Source organism: Manis javanica, chromosome 3, assembly GCF_040802235.1.
Source record: "Manis javanica isolate MJ-LG chromosome 3, MJ_LKY, whole genome shotgun sequence".
Classification (NCBI taxonomy): Eukaryota; Metazoa; Chordata; class Mammalia; order Pholidota; family Manidae; genus Manis; species Manis javanica.
In genome coordinates this window covers 206076735-206097715 of record NC_133158.1, presented here as the reverse complement: position 1 = coordinate 206097715, position 20981 = coordinate 206076735, and the positions used below count along the sequence as shown (strand labels likewise).

The window sequence follows — 20981 nt, the reverse complement described above, 5'->3', positions numbered from 1 at the left end:
TCTTTTTACTGGTCACTTCACCCAAGATGAAGCTCATTTTACTTTTAGCAAAAAATAATGCAGAAACATTTGTTGACAAACAAGCAAATTATATACCCCTCTTGATTTTATTTCTAGAAAGTATACTTTCTGATTTAAATCTGACAACCAAAACAAAACAAAATTAAGTTATACAGAGGTTCAAAATATTCCACTTCTAGCTTCTGTGTCATTGTGTTATAATAAATGTCTTGGTCATAAGGTAATTTTGGATTATATATAATACACCATATGTAATCTGTTAAACTGATCATAATACAGAGAATAAATGCATGTTAAGTATGTTACACACATTTCTATTGTTTTCTTAAGACAAAACTCTGAAAGGTTTTTTCATATCAACTTTGATGTATTTTTGAGGCCAACACAGGGAGAACATTAACCCCACACTCCCTGCACATAGTTAATGTATGCTCTCCTACTACAAAGGTAATGAGAAATTAGTTGGTGAGAGCACAGGCTCTGGAATAAGACCATGTGAACTGAATGCAGATATGGGTACTTGTTACTGGGATGCCCTCGGCAAATTATTTAACTTCTATGTGCCTCAGTTTATCGAGAAAATGGGGTAACTACACTGTTCACCTCATAAGACTACTGTGAGAATAAAATCAGTCAATGTAAGTGCTTGGAACAGTGCCTGTCACAAAGTAATCACTCAAAACTGGAAGCTATTATTTTGATAATTACCAATGACAATGGAGATTGCGGGTGACGGAGAACACAACATAGACTCCAGATTTTAACAGGCTGTAAGCTAGGATGTTTAAAATAGTATCAACTTACAGCTACAACTTCTCAGGGTTAATAAAAATGTCTGCATAAATACAAGCAATAGCAACAGTGATGCCAATGTAATCAAGAGCTAACAGCTGGAGGGTGAGTTGTTACAACCGCTAATACGAGCCTGTTCAAGAATTATAAAATTATAGCTGGATACAAAAGTAAATCACTGAATAAAAAAAAATAGAGCAAAAGAAAGCCGCTGGGGTTTCCTCTGTAGTAGTTTGTGACATCAGTGACTATTTAAAAAATTATTTGGTATTTAGCAGAATACTTTATGCATTCTGAAAAGATTCCCAGCAAAACCTGTAGCAATAGCACATGGGAATGGATTTTTAATTGACTATAAACATATACAGCAGAAAAGCCAATAAATGATGCTGGTTCTACTTTTCTAACCCTTTTTGGACTCATTCTTTCATTAGCAAAGTAATTACTTCATTAAGGTTTTGTCTTAGGATTGTTGCTTTCATCTCTAACATGAACATTAATACCAGTGAGGAAAGCTGAGGTGTGAGGAAATACAGTCTGGAGGCAGGAGTCCAGGACAGTAAGAGTGAGGTGGGTTGCATTGACAGAGGAAAACCCAATGGAACTATTTTGTTTCAAAAGGGCATTAATCACTTACCGCAAAGCACACAACTGCCAAAAAAGATCATCCCACACACAGCAGAAAACACCAATACTAAGAAAAAATATGGCACTTACTTCAATGAGGAAGGCTGTAGCACTTACTTGATTAATTTCATTGGTTAGCTGGGATAAAATTGTGACGCCGATGATGCAGTATTCAACACTATCCTGGTAAAAAAAATTAAGGCAGAGAGAGTTGGTGTGTGCTGGATTTCAGCAAGGGGGATGTAGTCATACTTCAAAAATGACAGAATCCTGTGTTGCTACTAAAACTGCCTAGACAAAGTAGCAAAGAATTGCAGTTTAAAACGGATGCTTCCAGGATCTAAGACCTACCTGTCATAAAGGAAGACTGCTAAATCTGACTTCATTAAATTGAAGGCCTTTGTATTTAAAAAATACTGGTAAGCATTATGCCACACACATTATAAGAGAAACTGACAAAACATATTTAAGATGACAAATGTGTAACATAATTTACAAAGAGGCTGTATACAAGAAACAACCTGATTAAAGAAGTGTACACAAGCTAGAAAGAAATAAATTCACAGAAAAACAAAAGTAGTAAATTAACATGACAATTTTTTGTTTTATTCATAACTCAAACACTGAGATGCCAATTCTTTTATATGTTAAATTAGAAAAATAAAAAAACTGAGCTCCTAGGGTAGAGGCACTTTTAACTGTTGGAAGAGGCATCTTTTGGGGGTAATTTAGAAATATTCCTGAAAGCCAAAAATAAACATATCCCTTTGAGTAATTCCAAGGCTAGGAATTGACCCCACAAACATAGTTTCCAAGTGTGACAATACACATACATACTAGGATATTCACAAAGTTAAGATACTTCACAGTAAGTATTTACTTAATACTCAAAACACAGAAAGAAACTGAATGCTCACCTATGCAAGATGAATTAAATTACAACATTTTAGATTGCAATAGTATGGAGGCATTAGAAAGAATGACGTAGGGTTTGGGTTTGTTTGCGCTGACATGTAAACATGTAAAGCCAAAGGCATATTAAGGGTAAAAAAAACACACAGAAGAGAATGTATCAAATAATTCCATTTTGTGTCACTTTTTAAAAATTGAAGTATAGTTGATACATAATAATATCTTGGTTTCAAGTGTACAACAAGGTGATCTGATAGCTATCTACATTATTAAATGCTCACCCCAACTAGTGTAGTCATTTTGTGTCATTTTTAAAAAGCGGGTCAGTATAAGTATACATGTTGCTTCTTCTGTTCGTATTATGTCACACTTGTCCATCATACCTGTAAAAACCTCGTGACGTCTGTGATCGCATTCCTGAAGACATAGTCATCCTTCTGACAGTCAAACCAGCCCAGTTTTGTGATTCTGGCATATAGCTGGATAAGTGCTTGTGTCACAAAAGTAGCCAACTTTGGCCGTGTGGCAAGGTAGTTGAGCACATAGTTCCCTATAAAGCAAAAATGATACACAGAAAATTCTGCTATGGAAGGGCATACATCTTTAAATGTACTATGTGTCCAAGAAATGGTAAATTTAGACTGTTACTTCAACTCCCTTAATTCTTCATGCTACTAAGAAATGAGACTTGGAATTTAAGGTTAGTAGGATTTCCAATTCAGAATTTTAATCTTGTCTCAATGAAGAATCTGAAGTATGGTAGCTTGGAATCTACTCCTAGATGGTTAATAACATATCTGCACAGAATAAAAAATCTTTAACAGTGTTTTTCTTAGTTATCAATGGTAGTAAAGACTAAATGACAGAAACTTCCTTTATCCAGAAGTAATTCTGTTGGGCCCTCTTTACTTTCAATAAGTCCCAAATTTTGGAAAAAACTGGGTTCTAGATGTTTTGTATGCTTACAATTTCGGAATATTATCAAACAAACAACATAAACTTAACTATTACTAGCACACTGCTAAACGAACTAATTTCTTTAAAGGAGGACAGAAAATTCTCTACTTACGAATATCTATCCGCTGTTCCAATGGCAGAGGGTTGTTTGTGCGTGATACAAGCTTTGTAAGGCATGTAGCTGCCAGTAACTGGGAGTAAGATGACTGTGAAAAGAGGGAAAAGGACTTAGAATTCAATTTTATTGAGTTAGTCAGAAGTTTTTATTTGGAGATGTGTGCACAATTAATCTGCTTGCTATAGTGAAGCCCCTGGATTTGAGAAGGTCTATCATTTTGAGGAAAAATGAATCCCTCATAGCATTGTGTTCATTTACCCAATTTCGATTATGACCAAGAGGTGGAAAGTGAATGACCTGATCAAACTGAATCTAGTAAATACCCGTGTCACTTTCAGGTGCAGATGCAACAGCGGATCTTTTCAGATATTAACATCTTCAGAAGTCAAATCTCTTCTTTTATTTGAACCAAAAATATTTTCTTAAAAAAAAGCCTTGTTATACTGATGTTTCAAAAAGCTTCACCTCAAAATTATGCTATATAGTTAATCCCCAAGTTATATCTTTCCATCAGCACAGCTATCAATCAGCTACAGCCTCGGGGAATGTGTATTCTAGTTTTGAAGTAAATTCATTACAATTTATGAGAAAGAAAAATTATGCCCTAAACAGTGGACCAGCATTATCATATTCTCAAGTGTGGATTTTAATGCATTTTACCTTTAATCAGTGTGTTCTATTTGATCATAATGTACAAGGAGCCATGTGTGAATTCTTCCATATGGCTATATTATTGTAATGTTATATTAACAGGGACAGACCCATACCCATTAAAATAATTTAATCAAGGGTCAAGGATAGCGTTCCATGAAACTAAGTCTTTAAGACAGTATGTTATCCATAGGCATTATGGATAGGTATGTATTATGGATTATGTATAATACCACCTGTCATAAAAACAATTTAAGCTTAAGAAAAAGATCTATAAAAGTGACTTTGACATGTGACTTTTATTCAACATCCCTGAGCATGGTTTGAACTGATTAGAGCAAGTGTATCAAATCATCAATAATACGAGAGGCTACCATTACTACAGAACACAGTACATAAAAATAACTATGCACTACATAGCATATAAATGGTTTTTACACATAATTCCAATAAATCTGCTAAATCACTAAGAAATCAATAGAGATTAGAAAGGAAGAACCCATATAATGAAGTGTTTTTAATACTATTAGTCCTATTTTATTCTAGCCTACCCCACTGACTGCCGACACAAGGAACTGGAGTTAACAGTGTCAGAGATGCTACCATGAGGCTCTGAGGGAGTCAACTGGAAGAGCTAGGGTGCATCTCCCACAGGACAAATTAAGAGTGGATCAATCCTAAGGCAGAGTGATGGAAAAGAAACATACAAAATACTACATATGAAAACAGAACAGAGCACTGCATAATCTCTGACCCTGACTCTAACCTTTAGATACTCGGAAAAGGAGAAGGCTCCCTTAGCTACTAATTAGGATAATTTTTAGCCAACTGTAATTTGTCCTATTTACCACATAAATACTGTAATACTACTAATGAAAATTGAAAAATGAAGCCATTTAGAATTCTAACCTCTCAGCAAATTAACTGCTTTCATCCTATTCATATTTCTTTTCAGTCTTAAGTACAGTGCTAGTGGCTAGTCTCTAAGGGGTTCTCTCTTGGTGCCCTTTCATGATACCCTGGCTGGATTCTTAACCTTCCTAAGACCTCAAAGAGATTGGCCAAAAATACTAGCTTAATCAAATTATGTCTCATTAAAAGCATCAGTTTGATCACTGCATTGCCATTTTTAAGCTGGAAGAGGCTCTAATTCCATTTTAAAAACTTTAACTTTGTGTAATTTTCCTTGTCAAGATCATTTCCTCCATATATAAGGTAATAAGCAGCAGTTGTAGTATAGAGGCAGGGAAACAGAAAAGACTGGACCTTGTGAGGTGGTGGCCTTTGTGGATAAGAAGGGTCATTTTATACACAGCCCTGTCTTCTTTGTAAAGGATATGAGGTGGTACTTCAATGTGAAAAGGAGAAAAGGAGTCCCAGAAATTTGACTCAAGATGAAAAGTTACATGACAAAGGTATGTCCAATGAGACTTTCCTGATCTGCCTTTTTTGCCAGCCTGGCAGGTGTGGTGTTTCTTAAAAGTGAAATGAGGAAGGCAGAGGTGCCTAAAAGAATCAAAGAACAGAAGTAATCCCAACCACCCCCAAACGTTGAACCAGAATACATTTTCCTAAATCTCTGTTGCCCTTTAGGGTTTTCCCAATCTTACGTACACTTCCTCTTTCGAGGAGTAGCTGGCACTTGCTCAGGCAATCGGGGCTGTTGGTGAACTCCACCAAGGCTTTCTCTGCCTGGAGCCGAGTGGTTGTATCTGTTGTTTCATACAGCTGTTTGCACAGGTTCTCTAGTTGGGCCAGGCTCTGGAAAAGATCATTCAAGAAAGTAGTCAGTCCAACCTATTCTATGCATAAGGTACAGCGTTTGAATTACTTAACAAAAATAAGTAATAGTCATTGAAGAGAACTTGCTTCCCAACTCTGAGGAGAACTGGGGTGACCTTACCTATGACTACTTATAGCTATCTTTATTTGATGCTTTAGAGGACTTGATTATAGAATGCCTAAAATATCTACTTTTTCAGTAATTCCTTTGAAGATCAATCACAAATGATACATTTTCCCCTTGCAAATAACCTATTAAACTCTTTCAGAAGGCTATCCAACAAAAATACAGAATTTACTTGTTCTGCCATCAGTTTCAAAATTATGGATACTAGAGACACTGCTGTAAAATTAAGAACATAAATACACAATGTAAGCTTCACACACATCTTTACATAGTTTTAAATATTATCCCTTTGCTTAGTACTTGTTAGCTTAAATCATGTGTATGAATAAAGATGGGCTCCCTCTATGAACAAGCTTCAGAATGCATATAACGTACCTTCCTCCCTGGGTCCCTCATGTCTAAAGTTCAGCAGACTCTCTCTTCTCCTGCTGTACTTTAAACTCTTGCTTCAGTTCCAAATTTAAAACGGATGCGTCAAAATAAATTCAACCCTAGCATATGCTCACACAGAGATAAGACAAGGGAAACACCCCCAAACAAACCCTTCTCTCCAAATCTTGAAACAGTTCCAGGGAGGCTGAAAGGGGATGGGTGTGTGCTTTGCTCAAAAACCCTGAAGGGATGCAAATCTACTTCCACTTAATGCACTGTTGAAAAGCAAGGAAGAAAGGAACTAAGATTTCACTTAACCATCATCTTTGACTGACTGAAGAGTAGTGCACAATTCTGTTAGTCTTTAAAAGAATGGTTTGGACTTTAGGAAGGAATCTGAGCCTATTTACCACAGCATCAAGCAAGATTTGGTTTAAGTAGTTTGAAGGATACTACTATTAGAGATGGCAATTCTGACAAGAACAACAACAACAAAAATAATAATTAAACAAATCAGCCTTGGTAAACAGCCTAAAATATATTACACAGCCAGCCTCCCCTAGGCTTTTCATTACCACTTTATTCCATTATGCTGTGACTTTATAAATCACAGCTTTTCCACTAAGCAGTAAAGCCCTTAAGGTAGGATACCTATTTTACTCAACCTGATTGATAAATTTCAAACATCAACCTAAAGGAAACAAGACAGGCAAATACTGACACTAAGATCTTCAGTCTTGCATGGAGTACCCCACGAACAAACACAACAACCCCTACTCCAAAACAAACCACTCCTCACAGCACCTGGGGGCTCTGATTTGGCTTGTTTAATTTGTTTCTGACTTGCAGGGGTCCCATTAAATACCTATTTCAATTCAAAGGAACAGAGAAAAACTGCACTTGCAAAGCCAGATCTCAAGTAAAGAAGCTCAAGTAAGTAAGCAGTACTTGATTCTTGTCACATAGCTTATAAACAAAGGAACAGAGGAGAAAGCTAATTAATTATACATATTCCATAAAATACACATGAAAGTCAGCAATATACTTGCTTATACTGGCCCAAGACCCTGTTGACAAATGAACCTGTTTAATTATAAACCCCACATTCTTAAGCAAGTGGGCAGATTTCCTTTACAGGATTTTGTTTCAACTTAGCAGGCTGGGTTTTTTGTTTTTTTCCCCTTCTATAAAATGAATCACTTAGAACAAATTATTTTAAAAAAATAGTTGACACAGAAGACATCAACAGAAAAATACCCTAACTAAAATGGAAAGATAGCTATGAAATCTGGTATTGGGTATTATGAAGCAGCAGCCACACAGCCTCCAGAGACACCACGTATTTTGAGCTTTCAGTATCTTGAACAGATACTCCCTAAGTAGTCAGGCTGCTTAAGGTATAATAATGCTCCTTAAAGTCTGATCCATTAATCAGGTAGCTCCCCCAGCACAACTCTTGTTTAGATTTATGTAAGTTGTTGTTCACAGGACAATGGCTAAGCATCTGTTACCAGCTCCTTACTGCTGAAAACCTACACGCAGGTTACGGTGGGCTCTGCTGGTTGTTCTGTTTGATTTGCTTTAAGTAAGCAGACAAAACATACTGCAGGTAAGTATGGTAATGAGCTCTCAGCTCAGGAAACAAGACTGTTTGAAAAACAAAAAGTAATTTCACCATTCACACAAACAGTTTTAAGAACTGTAGTTCTATTTCTTTACTTCCAGAAGAACAAATGGGAAACAACTTTGTTTTCCTAAAAAATGAGTGGAAACAAACATCTAAAAACCTCAGGGTTAATAGTTATTTTATCTGAGTTGCCCATACTACCCAAAAGGAAGGAGAGTGGAATGAGACATTTACCTTTATGTTCTTTTGGCTGCTAGTGTTTTCAAAGCAAATCTAATAGATAATATTTTTGAATTACCTTTTTCTGTACCCAGAATAATATAATTTATCCTACAATGATCTGATTAGCTATTAAAACAAGCACTTCACAACAGCGTTTCCCCCTTTATGCAGTAGCACCTTTATTAAGCTTTCTCCCCTTTGCTGCTCTTAAGGATGCCTACTACCTGATGCCATTTCAGTCACAGAAAAGCCTCCAGAGAAGAATGTCTATTTTCTATTTCTGAGATTGCTGAGTTTATAAGCAGCAGAGAAACTTCCATCTGGTCCCACTGGAACAGAAGAGCTCATCTGGGTGAAATACTTCACAAAACTGGAAGGGCTTTAGTACCAGAAACTCAAGACAACCAAACCCCTAAACCTACACCACACTGATTTCCCCAAGAGTTACAATGAAAGTATTAAAAGAATGTATCTTCCTTAATATTTAGAAACATTATGTTATATGGTCTTTTAAAACTGGATAGAGAAAAGGCAGCTATTCTCATTTCAATAAAAGGTTGCAAATAGTTCAGACTACAGACCTCAGAACTAGTGATTTACCTGAAAGGTTTCCTCTAAATGAGAGGTCACGTTAGATGTCAGACTACTCCATGAAACAGAGTAGCTTGGAATTTATTTTAATTTATAAAATACTGCTTTTTAAAAAGCCTAACAGTATATACTTTTAAATTATCCTCAAAACTTCCAGAGCTAGGATACTTGCTTTTAGGAAGGATTTGACGATATTCCTAATAATGCCAAGTACTGAACTAGAAAACAAGCTAACTCTTGGATGGCTAGTCAGATCTGCAGGTTCTCTGCAGAGCACATCCTTAATCTAACAGCCACCCTGTACCACCCTGAAATGATTAGAAGCTACCACCCTATTACAAAATGCAAAATGCAAGTTCAACCCAGAGATGTTTTCATGAAGAACAGAGAGAATTACCAATTTAGTGGCTGAATTTTCATGCTTAGGATGCTTAATATAAAAGGACTGATGAGAAATCAAGCCACTTTCAATCTGTTTTGTCAACTCCATTAATTTAGATCTTCCTTAGCTGGAGTTTTTGTGTGTACTAGGAAAACACTGTGTTAAGTGAATTAAAAAATGTGTACTGAACCTGCCAGAAAATCAAGAACAATTTTAAAGACCTACAAGGAAGATCAATAAAACTGATACTTATTACATGTTTTTAATCTATTCAGTAAGGTCTTTCATATTGTCAATAATGAATATCCAGTTATCATGGATTTAAAAAAAACTAAAAACTCAGTAATAATTATTGTTATGTTAAATAAGCAAGTAGCAAAGCAGTAGGTAGAGTATATCATTTGTGATGTAGGTCAGCAAATTCATAGAGGAAAACCCAGGTGAACATGAACCAATTATATCCAGGAGGTGAAATTATGGGAGACTTTCAATTTCTGTGTTATATGTTTCCAATTTTTTGACCATAACCTTATATTGCTTGTGAGCAGGAAGGAAACCCTAACAATTGTACAGATAAATATTTCTTAAAAGGGCACATTTAAGCTACATTTTCTAAATTAATTCTTCTAATTAGTAACATTTTACTGATTTTTGTATTTTACTTTTTGATTTTATGAATTCTGATTGGAAACAGAATCAATTACAGCTGATTATTTCCAATCAGAATTCATAAATTCATAAAATCAAAAAGGGAAAAGGCTATTCCAAAATTAAAATTTTAAAATGTCTGTTTTATTACTACTTTTATTACTTTCTTACCAGTAGTAAATTTTGATGGTTTTTAAGTGGCCTAAAAATATTCCACGCAAGGTTTCTTGTTTATATATATAAAGTTATCTAGAAGGCAATATTGTGGGCCAAAGCCATTTTGTTTTTATATATATATCAGAAGATCGCTAAGATGTTATTTACTGTAGTGGAGTCGATGGGGATAAAAGTAGCTAGCTCTCTGAATGAGACTTGTTTACATAGGCAATGATTTATTTTTAAAAGGTAAAGAAAAACGGTTAACAAAGCAGGTGCAGAAGACTAGAATCTGTACAAGAGGATATTCAAACAGCCAGTAAGCAAATAAAGAGGTGCTCAATCTCAATAATCACTAGAAAATGTAAATTCAGACCACAATGAGATACCCATTAGTATGCCTGAAATGAAAAAGCCAAGATCAAGGTTGGTTAGGATATGAAACAACTAGACACACACTGCTAGTGGAGTCTGACTGGGTCCATCCCATTGAACTGGCATTTATCTATTAAAGCTCAACCTATGTAACCCTATGACCAAGCTACTCCACTCCTAGGTATATATACCCAGCAGGTATTTGTGCTCAATTCACCAAAAACACATACACAAGAATAAGAATGTTCATGGCAGCAATGATGTAATAGTTCCCAAATGGAAAGCCTAATGTCCATCAATAGTAGTAAGGATAAACATTTCATTTCTTAATCAGGGTGCTGGTTACAAAGGCAAGTTCATTTTGAGTAAATCCACTGAATTGTACATTTGTAATTTGTGCATTTTTCTGGATGTCATACTTGATGAGAAGATTTAAATAAAGAGGGATGAATGCCACCATTCTCCCAAAATTCTCCAGGGGTTTATTCTTTCTATTTCTTTCTGATACTCATGGAAAAGAAGTTCATCAATAACTGACAAATGCACTTTAAATTTACAATGCTTTACTTTTACATCAATTAATGCTTTTAGAACCATAACTCCCATGCTTTTCTCAGGAAAGAAATAAGGTTAAGATTTTAGATACATTTGGGGATACTGTATTTCTGAGAGTACTGAGAGGGTGAGCACAACTTCTTAGCTGCAGATGCCCTGTAGTGTCTCCTGCCGTAAAACAAGATAAAATACATATTTTCAGCAAGCGATAATGCTACGCCAGAGCCTTGCATGTACTAGATAAGGACAGCAAGTCTGCTAACATATGAGACTGCAAAATTCTATACTTACCTTCAAAATACTAATCAATTCTAATGTGTAATAGACACATGATCTTGCATTGTGGGTAATAGCAGCCAAAACACGTCAACAAATTATTTCATCAAGTGAACAGCCAGATTAACTGCCTGGTCACTTGACAGTTTATTAATTGATAAATTTAACTCAGGAGTATTCATTCAACAGTCATTAAAAACTGCTTTTGGTTCCTTTGCACAGTCATTAATGGTGCAGAGGAATGAAAGTTGCAGTGTAAAGTGAATCCTCAAAAGTACAGGCTTTAAACAGAGGCCTCAAACCAGTCCATAGACATTCTTCTTTTTGGTCTTACAGTGTTTTTTTAAAGTTTGACATAGTTGACAATATTTCATAATATCTGCTTTTCTAGCTTCCCATGAAAAATTAACAAGATCTGATAACACTGGGCCTGCATTTTCAAGTGGCACTAACAAGACAACACCAAGTGCTCTGCCGGGGCAGACTCATTCCAGCTCCCCATAGTTCAAGCACCTGGCCCTTTGCAGACATCTGAATTTCCTCCCCTGCTCTAATGCAATTTTGTCTCATGTTAGGGTTTCCTTCCAAGAGGTCAAAGTTAAAAAGTAGTGAGCAAACAGCAATATAATAAATTTGGTTTTAACTTTGCATACTAACTTTTTACCAAATTTTACTAAAATAATCTTGAGTACAAGGGGCTTCAAAAAACTAGGCAAGGAAAAGAGATTTAGATTGAGAGTTAAGCAATTTGGACCCTGGTCTTAGTAACTGTGCGACTTGAGCAAGTTAATTTCCTGGAGCTTCACTTTTCTCACTTGTAGAACAAGTGGATTTTATTGTACTACTTTAAAACGACACTCCCAGGTCTAAAATTCTGATTGCAATATACTAATCTTCCTTAATTATCTAAGTAAATCAAATTTAAAAGTGAGCAAATGTTAAAAATGATCATGAAAATAACAGAGTGAATTTTTTAAAAAGGAGAATTACACTTAAAAAACACCCCAGGTAACACTCCCACACCTCCCTTTCATGGATCGCATAGGAGCCTTCCTCACAGGCTACCTTGGTGACCTGGCAGTAGGAACAAGGATCTTTCTGCAGTGGAGGTTTAGTACAGTATAATGGTGAAGATCTTGGATGTAGGACAAATCCCTACTGCTTTATTTACTAGCTGTGGAAGTATTAATAAGTTATTCAAATCTTTCAAATAGTTTTCATTTATTTTCAATAGAAATAACATCAACTTCACAAGGCTATAAAAGCCTAACAAGGTAATGTATGCAAACGGTTAATTACTGAGTTTGTTACCAGCCATTATGGATTACATTGCTTACTAAAGGCTCTGGAGGACAGCTCTTAAAAGTGCATACTCACAGATACACATAAATCCACCCTGTTTCTTCCAGAGGGGTTATCAGTGCCTTTCCTTGGTGGGTTAGGGGATTGGGGGTAGGATGTACAATTGATCCTGCTTATTTGTGGGTTCCATTATTTGCAACTTTACCTATTTGCTCTAAAATTTATTTGTAATCCCACAATAAATACTTGAGGCAGTTTTTGGTAACTCATGGACATATGCAAAAGATGAAAAACTTTAGTCATCCAGCATACACATTCTCAGCTGAGGCTGCACATGGCAATTGTTTGCCTGTTTCATCTCCCATTCTGTAAACAAGCATATGTGTCTTTTCGTGGTTTACTTATACAAATGAAATGCTTTTTGTTGTTGACCTTGCTGTTTAAGGTGGCACGGAGCACAGTGTCGAAGTGCTGTCCAGTGTTCCTAAGCCGAAGGAGGCTGTGTGAAAATACATGTGATAAGCTTCATTCAGGTCTACTAAATACAGTATCTTTAAACAGAAAGAACAAGGTCATAAGCTGATGGGTTGATAGGAATCTAATCCTGTATGTATATCATCTACGAACAACAGTTCAGTATTGGCTAATTCAGCACCCTTGGTGATGTTCTGTTTTCTAGCATATAACTCTAGACAATGAGGATCCACTGTATTTCCAGCATCACCTGGTATTTAGTACCTATTTTCCTATAGAAACAGACCCATACTGTCACTGTACAGGCACTTGTTCAAACAGGTATTCATTAACTTACAGAAATTCCATATTGTTCGTAAACCTCAACTCTTGCATAATTGACTAAAATGTTTGCTTAAATTGCCATTTATATTAATTATATATTGTGATTTTAGTTAATGAGTAGTAACGAATAAGCTAGATGGAAAGGACAAAAGAGTGCTTGTCTGGCACATAGTGGGAGCGTCATAAAAATGACTTGCATAAGTGGTTAAGTCTAACTCTTAAGAAGCTTCTAGAGGGATTTTTAAAATGGCATATTGACCACACATTTAATTTTATTCCCTTCCAAAATCCAACTGAAACGTAACACTAAAGGGACTAAAAAAAGAGTTATAACCTCCCAAGGATGGGGAAGACCTGAGAGGGAACAACAGCCAACAAAATTCTGGAATCCAGAAAAATCAATGGCCACTGATTTAACTGGCTCAAGAAAGCCAAATCCCTTCTCAGTGTTGAGAAGAGCTGAAGACCAACCTGAACTGCACTCCTTGCTCAGATATTAAAGCTCAGTGGGTGGCCAAACCAAGAAAGAACAGGGTGAATGTGTTTTTGGGGAAGTCAGATGTCTTCCCTTACTCTTTGCCTCTGTGAGCCCCTCTTTCTCTGGCCTGGGAGACACCAAGCCAGTCAAAAGCACATCTGAGGACATGGGCACCAGACAGCTAACAGGTCAATTAAGGAGCTATACATAAGTTGCTGCTGGTTCCTTCCACTCAGAAACGTCATTGTCCAGATGGTACCCTCTCTAGGCAGGACACTGGAAGACCTTCCCTGAGAATTTAATTAGTCCAAAGGAAACACTTAAAGATACACTGATATGTGGATTACCCAACAAATGGCACAGTCAAATTGGCCTACTATGATGCCTCAAGCTAGCAAGCCTCACCCCCACACTCAGAATTTCCAATCAGCTTTGTATTCTCTTAATATTGATTATGAGCAAATATAAGGACTACCAAAAATCTGAAAAAAGCCTTTAACATGGAACATAGTGTTAAAAACAAGACAAAAGCCCCAAATGGAGTCACTTGTGCTAAGCCCCATGTTGTCAAACTGAGACTTAATTGGTTTTGCCTCTCCCAGAAGTGGAACCTTAGACCAGTCAATTAAAAATCACCCAGTCAGCCCTGGATGGGTATCTCTCTGAGACCCTGCCACCCCTCAAGGAAAGTAACTGCGGCAACTACCACGCTGGGGCTCCTGTAGCTTCCTTGTTCCCCTCTTGCCTATTTAAGTCTTTCATTTTGTATAGCAACTTGGAGCTCCTTTCTGTCTGTCTGCTGGATTGGATGCTGCCCAATTTGAAAGGGCTTTTGCTCAAACTTAAAAGTTCTGACATGACTCGGTTTTATCTTTTAATAGTAGTGATCTAAACAAACACACGAAAAGCAACCTGGAAAAACAGAAACTGTGTAGGGAGAAAGGAATATGAAAAGAAAAAAAGAGAAGAGATAAAGGAGGAAAAATAAAAGAAAAAATTATTAAACTCACCAAAAAAATAAGAAAATACACTGCAACTGTGAAATTAGAACAGGATGCTCTAAAAAAGAAACACTCAACATAAAAAGAGATCTTAGCCTTGTCTAGCCTGGATTAATACTTAGTCCATAGGCACACACCTGATCATCTGATCATCTACATTTGCCTTCTTACAGCACTAAACTATGTTTTCTACCTTTATCTTGCATCTACCTACCACTTCAGCATTTTATTAAAAATAAAAATAATAATAATAATAGGAGAAATGTGGGATCAACATATAAATCAAGTACAAAAATCAAACGAATATTCATATTTGACCTGATTGTTTATAGGTCATAATGCGTGATCAAAACCGAAAGTTTCTGTGATGAATGCCCTTGTACTGTTCACCATGTAAGAATTTATTCACTATGTAAGAATTCGTTCACCATGTAAGAACTTGTTCCTTATGCTTCAGAAGATTGGAGACTGACGAGAATTAGGCTTGAGATGGATTAATGATTGTACATTGAGCGTTGACCCCCCCTGAATTTTATTGTTGTTAACAACCATTTGATCAATAAATATGAGAGATGCCCTCTCAAAAAAAAAAAAAAAAAAAAAGAGATCTTAGAAACTAAAAAATATGGTAGAGACAAATATTCTATTGGAGGGTTGGAAAATTAAGTTAAAGTCTCTCAGAAAGTAGAGCAAAAGGACAGAGATGGAAAATAAGAGCAAAGATAAACTGAGAGGCCTGGTTCCAGGTCCAACATCCAATTAAGAGGAGTTCCAGAAAGAGAACAGAGAGCAGTGAAAGAGAGAAAATTGCCAACAAAATAATTCAAGAAAACTTCCTAGAACTGAAGAACATCAGCCATCTGAACGAAAGGGCTACCAAATGCCCAGCACAATGAAAAGCAAGGCATGCCCAAGGTGTACTGCTGTGAAACCTCAGAAATGAGGACAAGAAGATTCTATAAGCTGTCCAGAGGTGGAGACATAAAACAAAAACAAAACCCAAGCCAGGTAACACTAAACGATTAGGAATCAGATGGCACCGGACATCACAGAAGCAACACAGGGAACAGGCCCAACAGAACAATGCCTGCAAGATTCTGTAGGGAAGTAACCAACATAGACCTCACTACTCAGGTCAACAGATAACCAAGTGTGAGGGTAAGACACAGATGTTTCAGACCTGTAAGGCCACACAGCAATCTAGCACCCATGCTCCCATGAAAGAACATGCTTCACACAAAAATAAAGAGTAATCCCAGAAAAAGGTGAGCAAAGAATACAGGAAATGGGAACTCTAACATAAGAAAGGGACCTCAGGAGAACCCCTGGGAAGATAATGAAAGGAGATCCTAGGAGGACAGCTGTACACCCCTCATCCGAACAACCAGGCCTTTTCAGGCAAAGTGGCTCAGGGGACAAGTCATGTTCAGGAAGGCAGCACCAAGATCCCTCCTGCCACAGAGGACAAAATACCTGGGTGGGAATTCTTATGTTAGGGAGATTTCACCTCAATACAAGTTGAAGTTTAGTTCACAAAAAGCCCTCAAGTGACAACCACTCTGTATTAAACTTTGGAAAGCTTTTCTTTAGAGTTGTGTAATCATTTTAAACTAACACTCCAAAGACCAAAAAAAAAGGCAGTTGTGCAACATCAAACATTCATTTTGAAATGAATAATGCATGGTGTGGTTACTGACAGCATTTAAAAGCTTGTATAGGCTTTTGGCATAAAAATTTGCACCCTATGATTTATAAATGGAGTTCCAATTAAAAACAAAAAAGAATAATACACTTGGTTTTTGACACCTTCATTTCCTTTTTAAATAAGGATGTTCGTCTCTCAAATCCCTTTTATGGAACTTGATTCTGCCACACTGACTGTATTAAAGGACCAACACAATGTTCTCTGCAATGAAAAATGGCTGAGTAAGAGAGTAGATTATGTAGGCCAAGCAGATCACCTTAGGAAAGGAAGCCAACACCCAGCCATTTGGGAAACCAAATTTGCTGTTTCTAATAAACATGTGTAAATAAACTTCTGCCATATTACCATTTTCATAAAACCTCATTTTTAAAAGCAGATCTATACAAGGAGAACATTCCTATCATAGTTCAATATTCCTGTTAAGAGTGTTAAACCGAATTTCTAACAATTTAAATTGCAATGTTATTGTCTCTTGATATTATCAGTCTTTTCCCTTACAAATTTAATGATTTTTACCATATAGCAAGCACAGTCGAACAAGTGACTTCTAAAGGTCAGAAAGTATAGTCTAATGGTTAAGTATCAAAGGAGCCAAAATGTGAGAGCTATACGATTTTCATGTCATTTAGTCATGGTTTCCGAGAGTTATTTGATTTTGAGTTATTATCTAAGTTACACTGCAGAAGAATACTGTTGGAACAGTGTGCATTTCTGATTTTAATTTTGTTCTTAATATCAACTGGGTACAAGATTCAAGCTATAGAGCACTGCAGGTATTTCGTGCAGAATCATCTTAGAATATTAAACACCATTTAAACACTGAATTGTACATAACAGAGCACAGCAATCAATCAAACATAAAATCACAAAATATCTGAGGTCACCAATCACCAAGCTTCATTATTAAGTTTTACAATGACAAGATAAAAAAGGATTTCAGATTTAAGCACTTATACTTAGTTATAGCAATAGGCTAGCCAATGAGACTGGTATTCAGTCAGTGAGAATTCAAGGAAGTTCAGGAATCTGAGGGTTTCCCCCTTCTTTTTATGTTACTAGTGTTTACAATTTCCCCTGATGACAGGAACTGCACTTACAAACAGAATCTAATTTGCTTAAAAGAATGAAAAGACCAGCCATGGGCTGGGAGAAAAATTTTCACAAAACATGTATCTGAGAAAAGACTTGTATCCAAAATATACCAAAACATCTGAAAACTTGACAATAACCCAATTAAAAATTTGGCGAAAGATCTAAACAGACACCTTGCCAAGAATATATACAGATGGCAAATAAGCATATGAAGAGATGCTTAACATGGTATATCATTAGAGAAAAAATGCAAATTAAAACAACACTAAGATACTATTACACATTTATTAAATGGCTAAAATTTAAAACACTGAAAACACCAAATGCTGATGAGGATGTGGGGTAACAGGAACTCTCATTCACTGCTGGTGGGAATGCAAAATGGTACAGCCACTGTGGAAGACACCTTGGCAAGTTTCTTACAAAACTAAACATGCTCTATCCAATATAATCCAACAATTGCACTCCTTGGTATTTATACAAATGAACTGAAAACCTGTGTTTACCCAAAAACCTGTACATGAATATTTACAGCAGGTTTACTCATAATTGTTAACACTTGGAAACAACCAATATGTCTTTCAATATTTCAATAGGCGAATAGATAAACTGTGGTATATCCAGACAATGGAATAGTATTCAGTGATTTAAAAAAATAGTGAGCTATTAAGCCACAAAAAGACATGGGGAACCTTAAATCATGTGAAAAGATGCCAATCTGAAAGGCTACGTACTGTATGAGTCCAGCTATTTGATATTCAGGAAAAGGCACAATTATAGATATAAAAGAAGAGCAGTTGTTGCCAAGAGTTTGGTGGAGAGAGGGAATGAAGAATAGGAGGAGCCCTGGTGATGACAGGGCAGCAAAATTGTCTGTTTGACTCTGTAATGATGGATATATGCAATTATACATCTGTCAAAACCCAGAGGATGTACAATACAAAGAGTGAATTTTAGTTAATAATAATATATCAATACTGACTCATCAACTGTAATATACCATAGTAATGTGAAATGCTAAGAACAGGGGAAATTGTGTGTCAGAAAGTGGGGCAAGGAGGTGTGTGGGAACTCTGTATTTTTTGCTCTATTTTTCTATAAAGCTAAAACTGCTCTTAAAAGTATATTAAAAAATAAAGTCATTTAAAAACAAATCTAATTTGCCAGCTTAAAATTTCCACTCTTCCTCCCCAAATTTTATCTTGCCTAGTTTATTAACTAATGTTTTATAATAAAACATGATATTTTATATCCTAGCTTTCACCTTCCTGGTCTACCTGATAGGGCAATAAAATGATTAAAATTCCCTTGTTTAATATATAGGCATTTTAACACTGTCATTCATATTCAAGCATGATGTAACTGATAGTGGTTCTCTGTGGATCTAAATTAGAAGCCATATTGTACCTATCTGGTAAAAAATACTCTTCTGCTAATGATCTACACAGGAAAATCTTTGAGTTAGATTTATAAGGTCATTTCAAAGGAATGCTCATATTTAAATAACTTACTGTTACTTTTCTAAATTATCCCTTACCACCCAAATATATGTCTATATGGAAAGGTCAGCAAAATATACCTTAGTTTGCCTTAGGGATCTTTGATTTTATACAGCATCATTTATACAGTGTTCTGCTGACATTTTATATCCTATCCATTTTATATCCATTTTATCTCCTTTCAAAATTTTGAATACAATTCTGGCACACTTGAACAACTGAAAATATTTTCTCCATAAGATTCTGCAGCTTAATCATGCATTTGTCTCTATTTCTTTTTTAAAGCACAAGACTCACTTCACCTGAAGAACAGAGTGTATTATAAATGTTAGCAGATTCATTGCCACACATGCAACTAACAAAATGTGTGACTAAAAAAAAGTAGTGTGTGCAACACACCAATAAACTTGTTTCTGAACAGCTCTCATGTTTTCACTCACAAACTTGCAGGAAATAATGAGTGTTTTACCATCTCTTACATCCTAAACTGTTTTTGTTTTTTTTTTAGCTAAATTTTCAGAAAAGAAATAGGCAGCCCAAATGCATTTGATATCCCAGAAAAAAAGAGGAGTGACATCTGTGAAACAGGTCACTTTATACTAAGGAGGAACTCTCCAACAATGCAGGGATGGTACTGGATTTTTATTTAAATTTGTTGAGACTGGGTTGGGTTAGCACCACTCACTGCTACCTTGACTGACTGTTTTGTCTAAAACACCTTTAGGGATTCCCACTGTTCAAAGATCACCAGGATCTTCCTTAGTCAAAATAACCAATTACAATCACAACTCAGTTACAATTAAGTATATACATTATATACTCATAATTAACAGACAACCTTAGTGTAAGTTCCAGTACCATAAATACAATAGTCAAAAGTAATTTTCCAAAAATACTGGGCTGAGAACATGAAAGACATTAGTAGTAGTTGGAGACTCAGTAGCAGTTGACAACACACCTGTATGGCTACTGGAAAAGAGAAACGTGTATATACTATATGCATGCATTTTTTCATGGAGCCATTCATTTTTTAAATGAACAGTGGCCGATTCCAAGATACTTCAATTTGAATTTACCTTAAGAAAGTCCATGTAACATCCGCAGGCTAACACAGATAACCTGAAACTAAAGCAACAACCTAGCAGCTGAACTGAAAACTGCACAATAATCCTAGAAACAGACATGATGTAACCTAATCCTCTCAACATAGCCTCACCAATGAATCAATCGCACTTATTTGATGGGGAGAACTTACTCTTCTCTTTAGGGGAACCAGTATCAGCTCCTGTAGTTTATAACATGAAGTATTGCTTCAACAAGTGATACTAATGCTAATTAAATCTTCAGGCAAGTGTTTCTTTGAAAATGTCCTTAAGAGCCTATTAAACAAATGAGATTAAAGAAACTACTTATAAGGAAATGAAATCATGTTAGATCCATTCAGCCCACTGGATACCGAAATATTTAGGGAAATATTTAAGTCAAATATTTAAGTCTAAAACAAACCCACCTACTATATACGCTTTACTCTTTTTTTGAAACCTAAAAGCAAACCTAGATTCTAGTAAACAATGACCTCTCAACATTACATTCTGGAACTTCAAACTCTGTTCCTACTTTGGTAATTCAGTTTAAAGCAAAGTGCTCATAACTATATTTTCTTCAGAAATTTGACTCCCAAACTGCAATAACTAAAACTCTATCTGCTCCTCTCTTCCAAAAACGATCAACAGTGCTCAGTACAGCTTAGAACTGAACAATAAATGAGTGAGACCTGAAGACTCTCTGAGGTAGAACGTTCAGCGCTGTCCTTGGCATGACTAAGCTTTACCCGCCTCCTCGCAGAGTCAGAGCAGCGGAGGCCACACCTCAGTGGCTACTGGGGTCGGGGAAGAAGTCCTGCAGCAGTGAGCCT

General features: G+C 36.1%; 1 protein-coding gene across 3 annotated transcripts in view; it reads right to left on the bottom strand.

The window, feature by feature from the left end:
• The window catches only part of XPO7 (exportin 7), a 76015-nt gene that overhangs the window by 28535 nt on the left and 26499 nt on the right, over positions 1-20981 (bottom strand). For 2 of the 3 annotated variants that reach the window (XM_073232646.1, XM_073232647.1), the window contains exons 2-5: positions 5693-5839; positions 3422-3515; positions 2736-2902; positions 1531-1623 (exon numbers count right to left, since the gene is read on the bottom strand). In XM_073232646.1, coding sequence (XP_073088747.1) covers positions 1531-1623; positions 2736-2902; positions 3422-3515; positions 5693-5839 — 501 coding nt within the window. The remainder of the gene's footprint in view (positions 1-1530; positions 1624-2735; positions 2903-3421; positions 3516-5692; positions 5840-20981) is intronic. The other variant, XM_073232648.1, reaches the window with a different exon arrangement.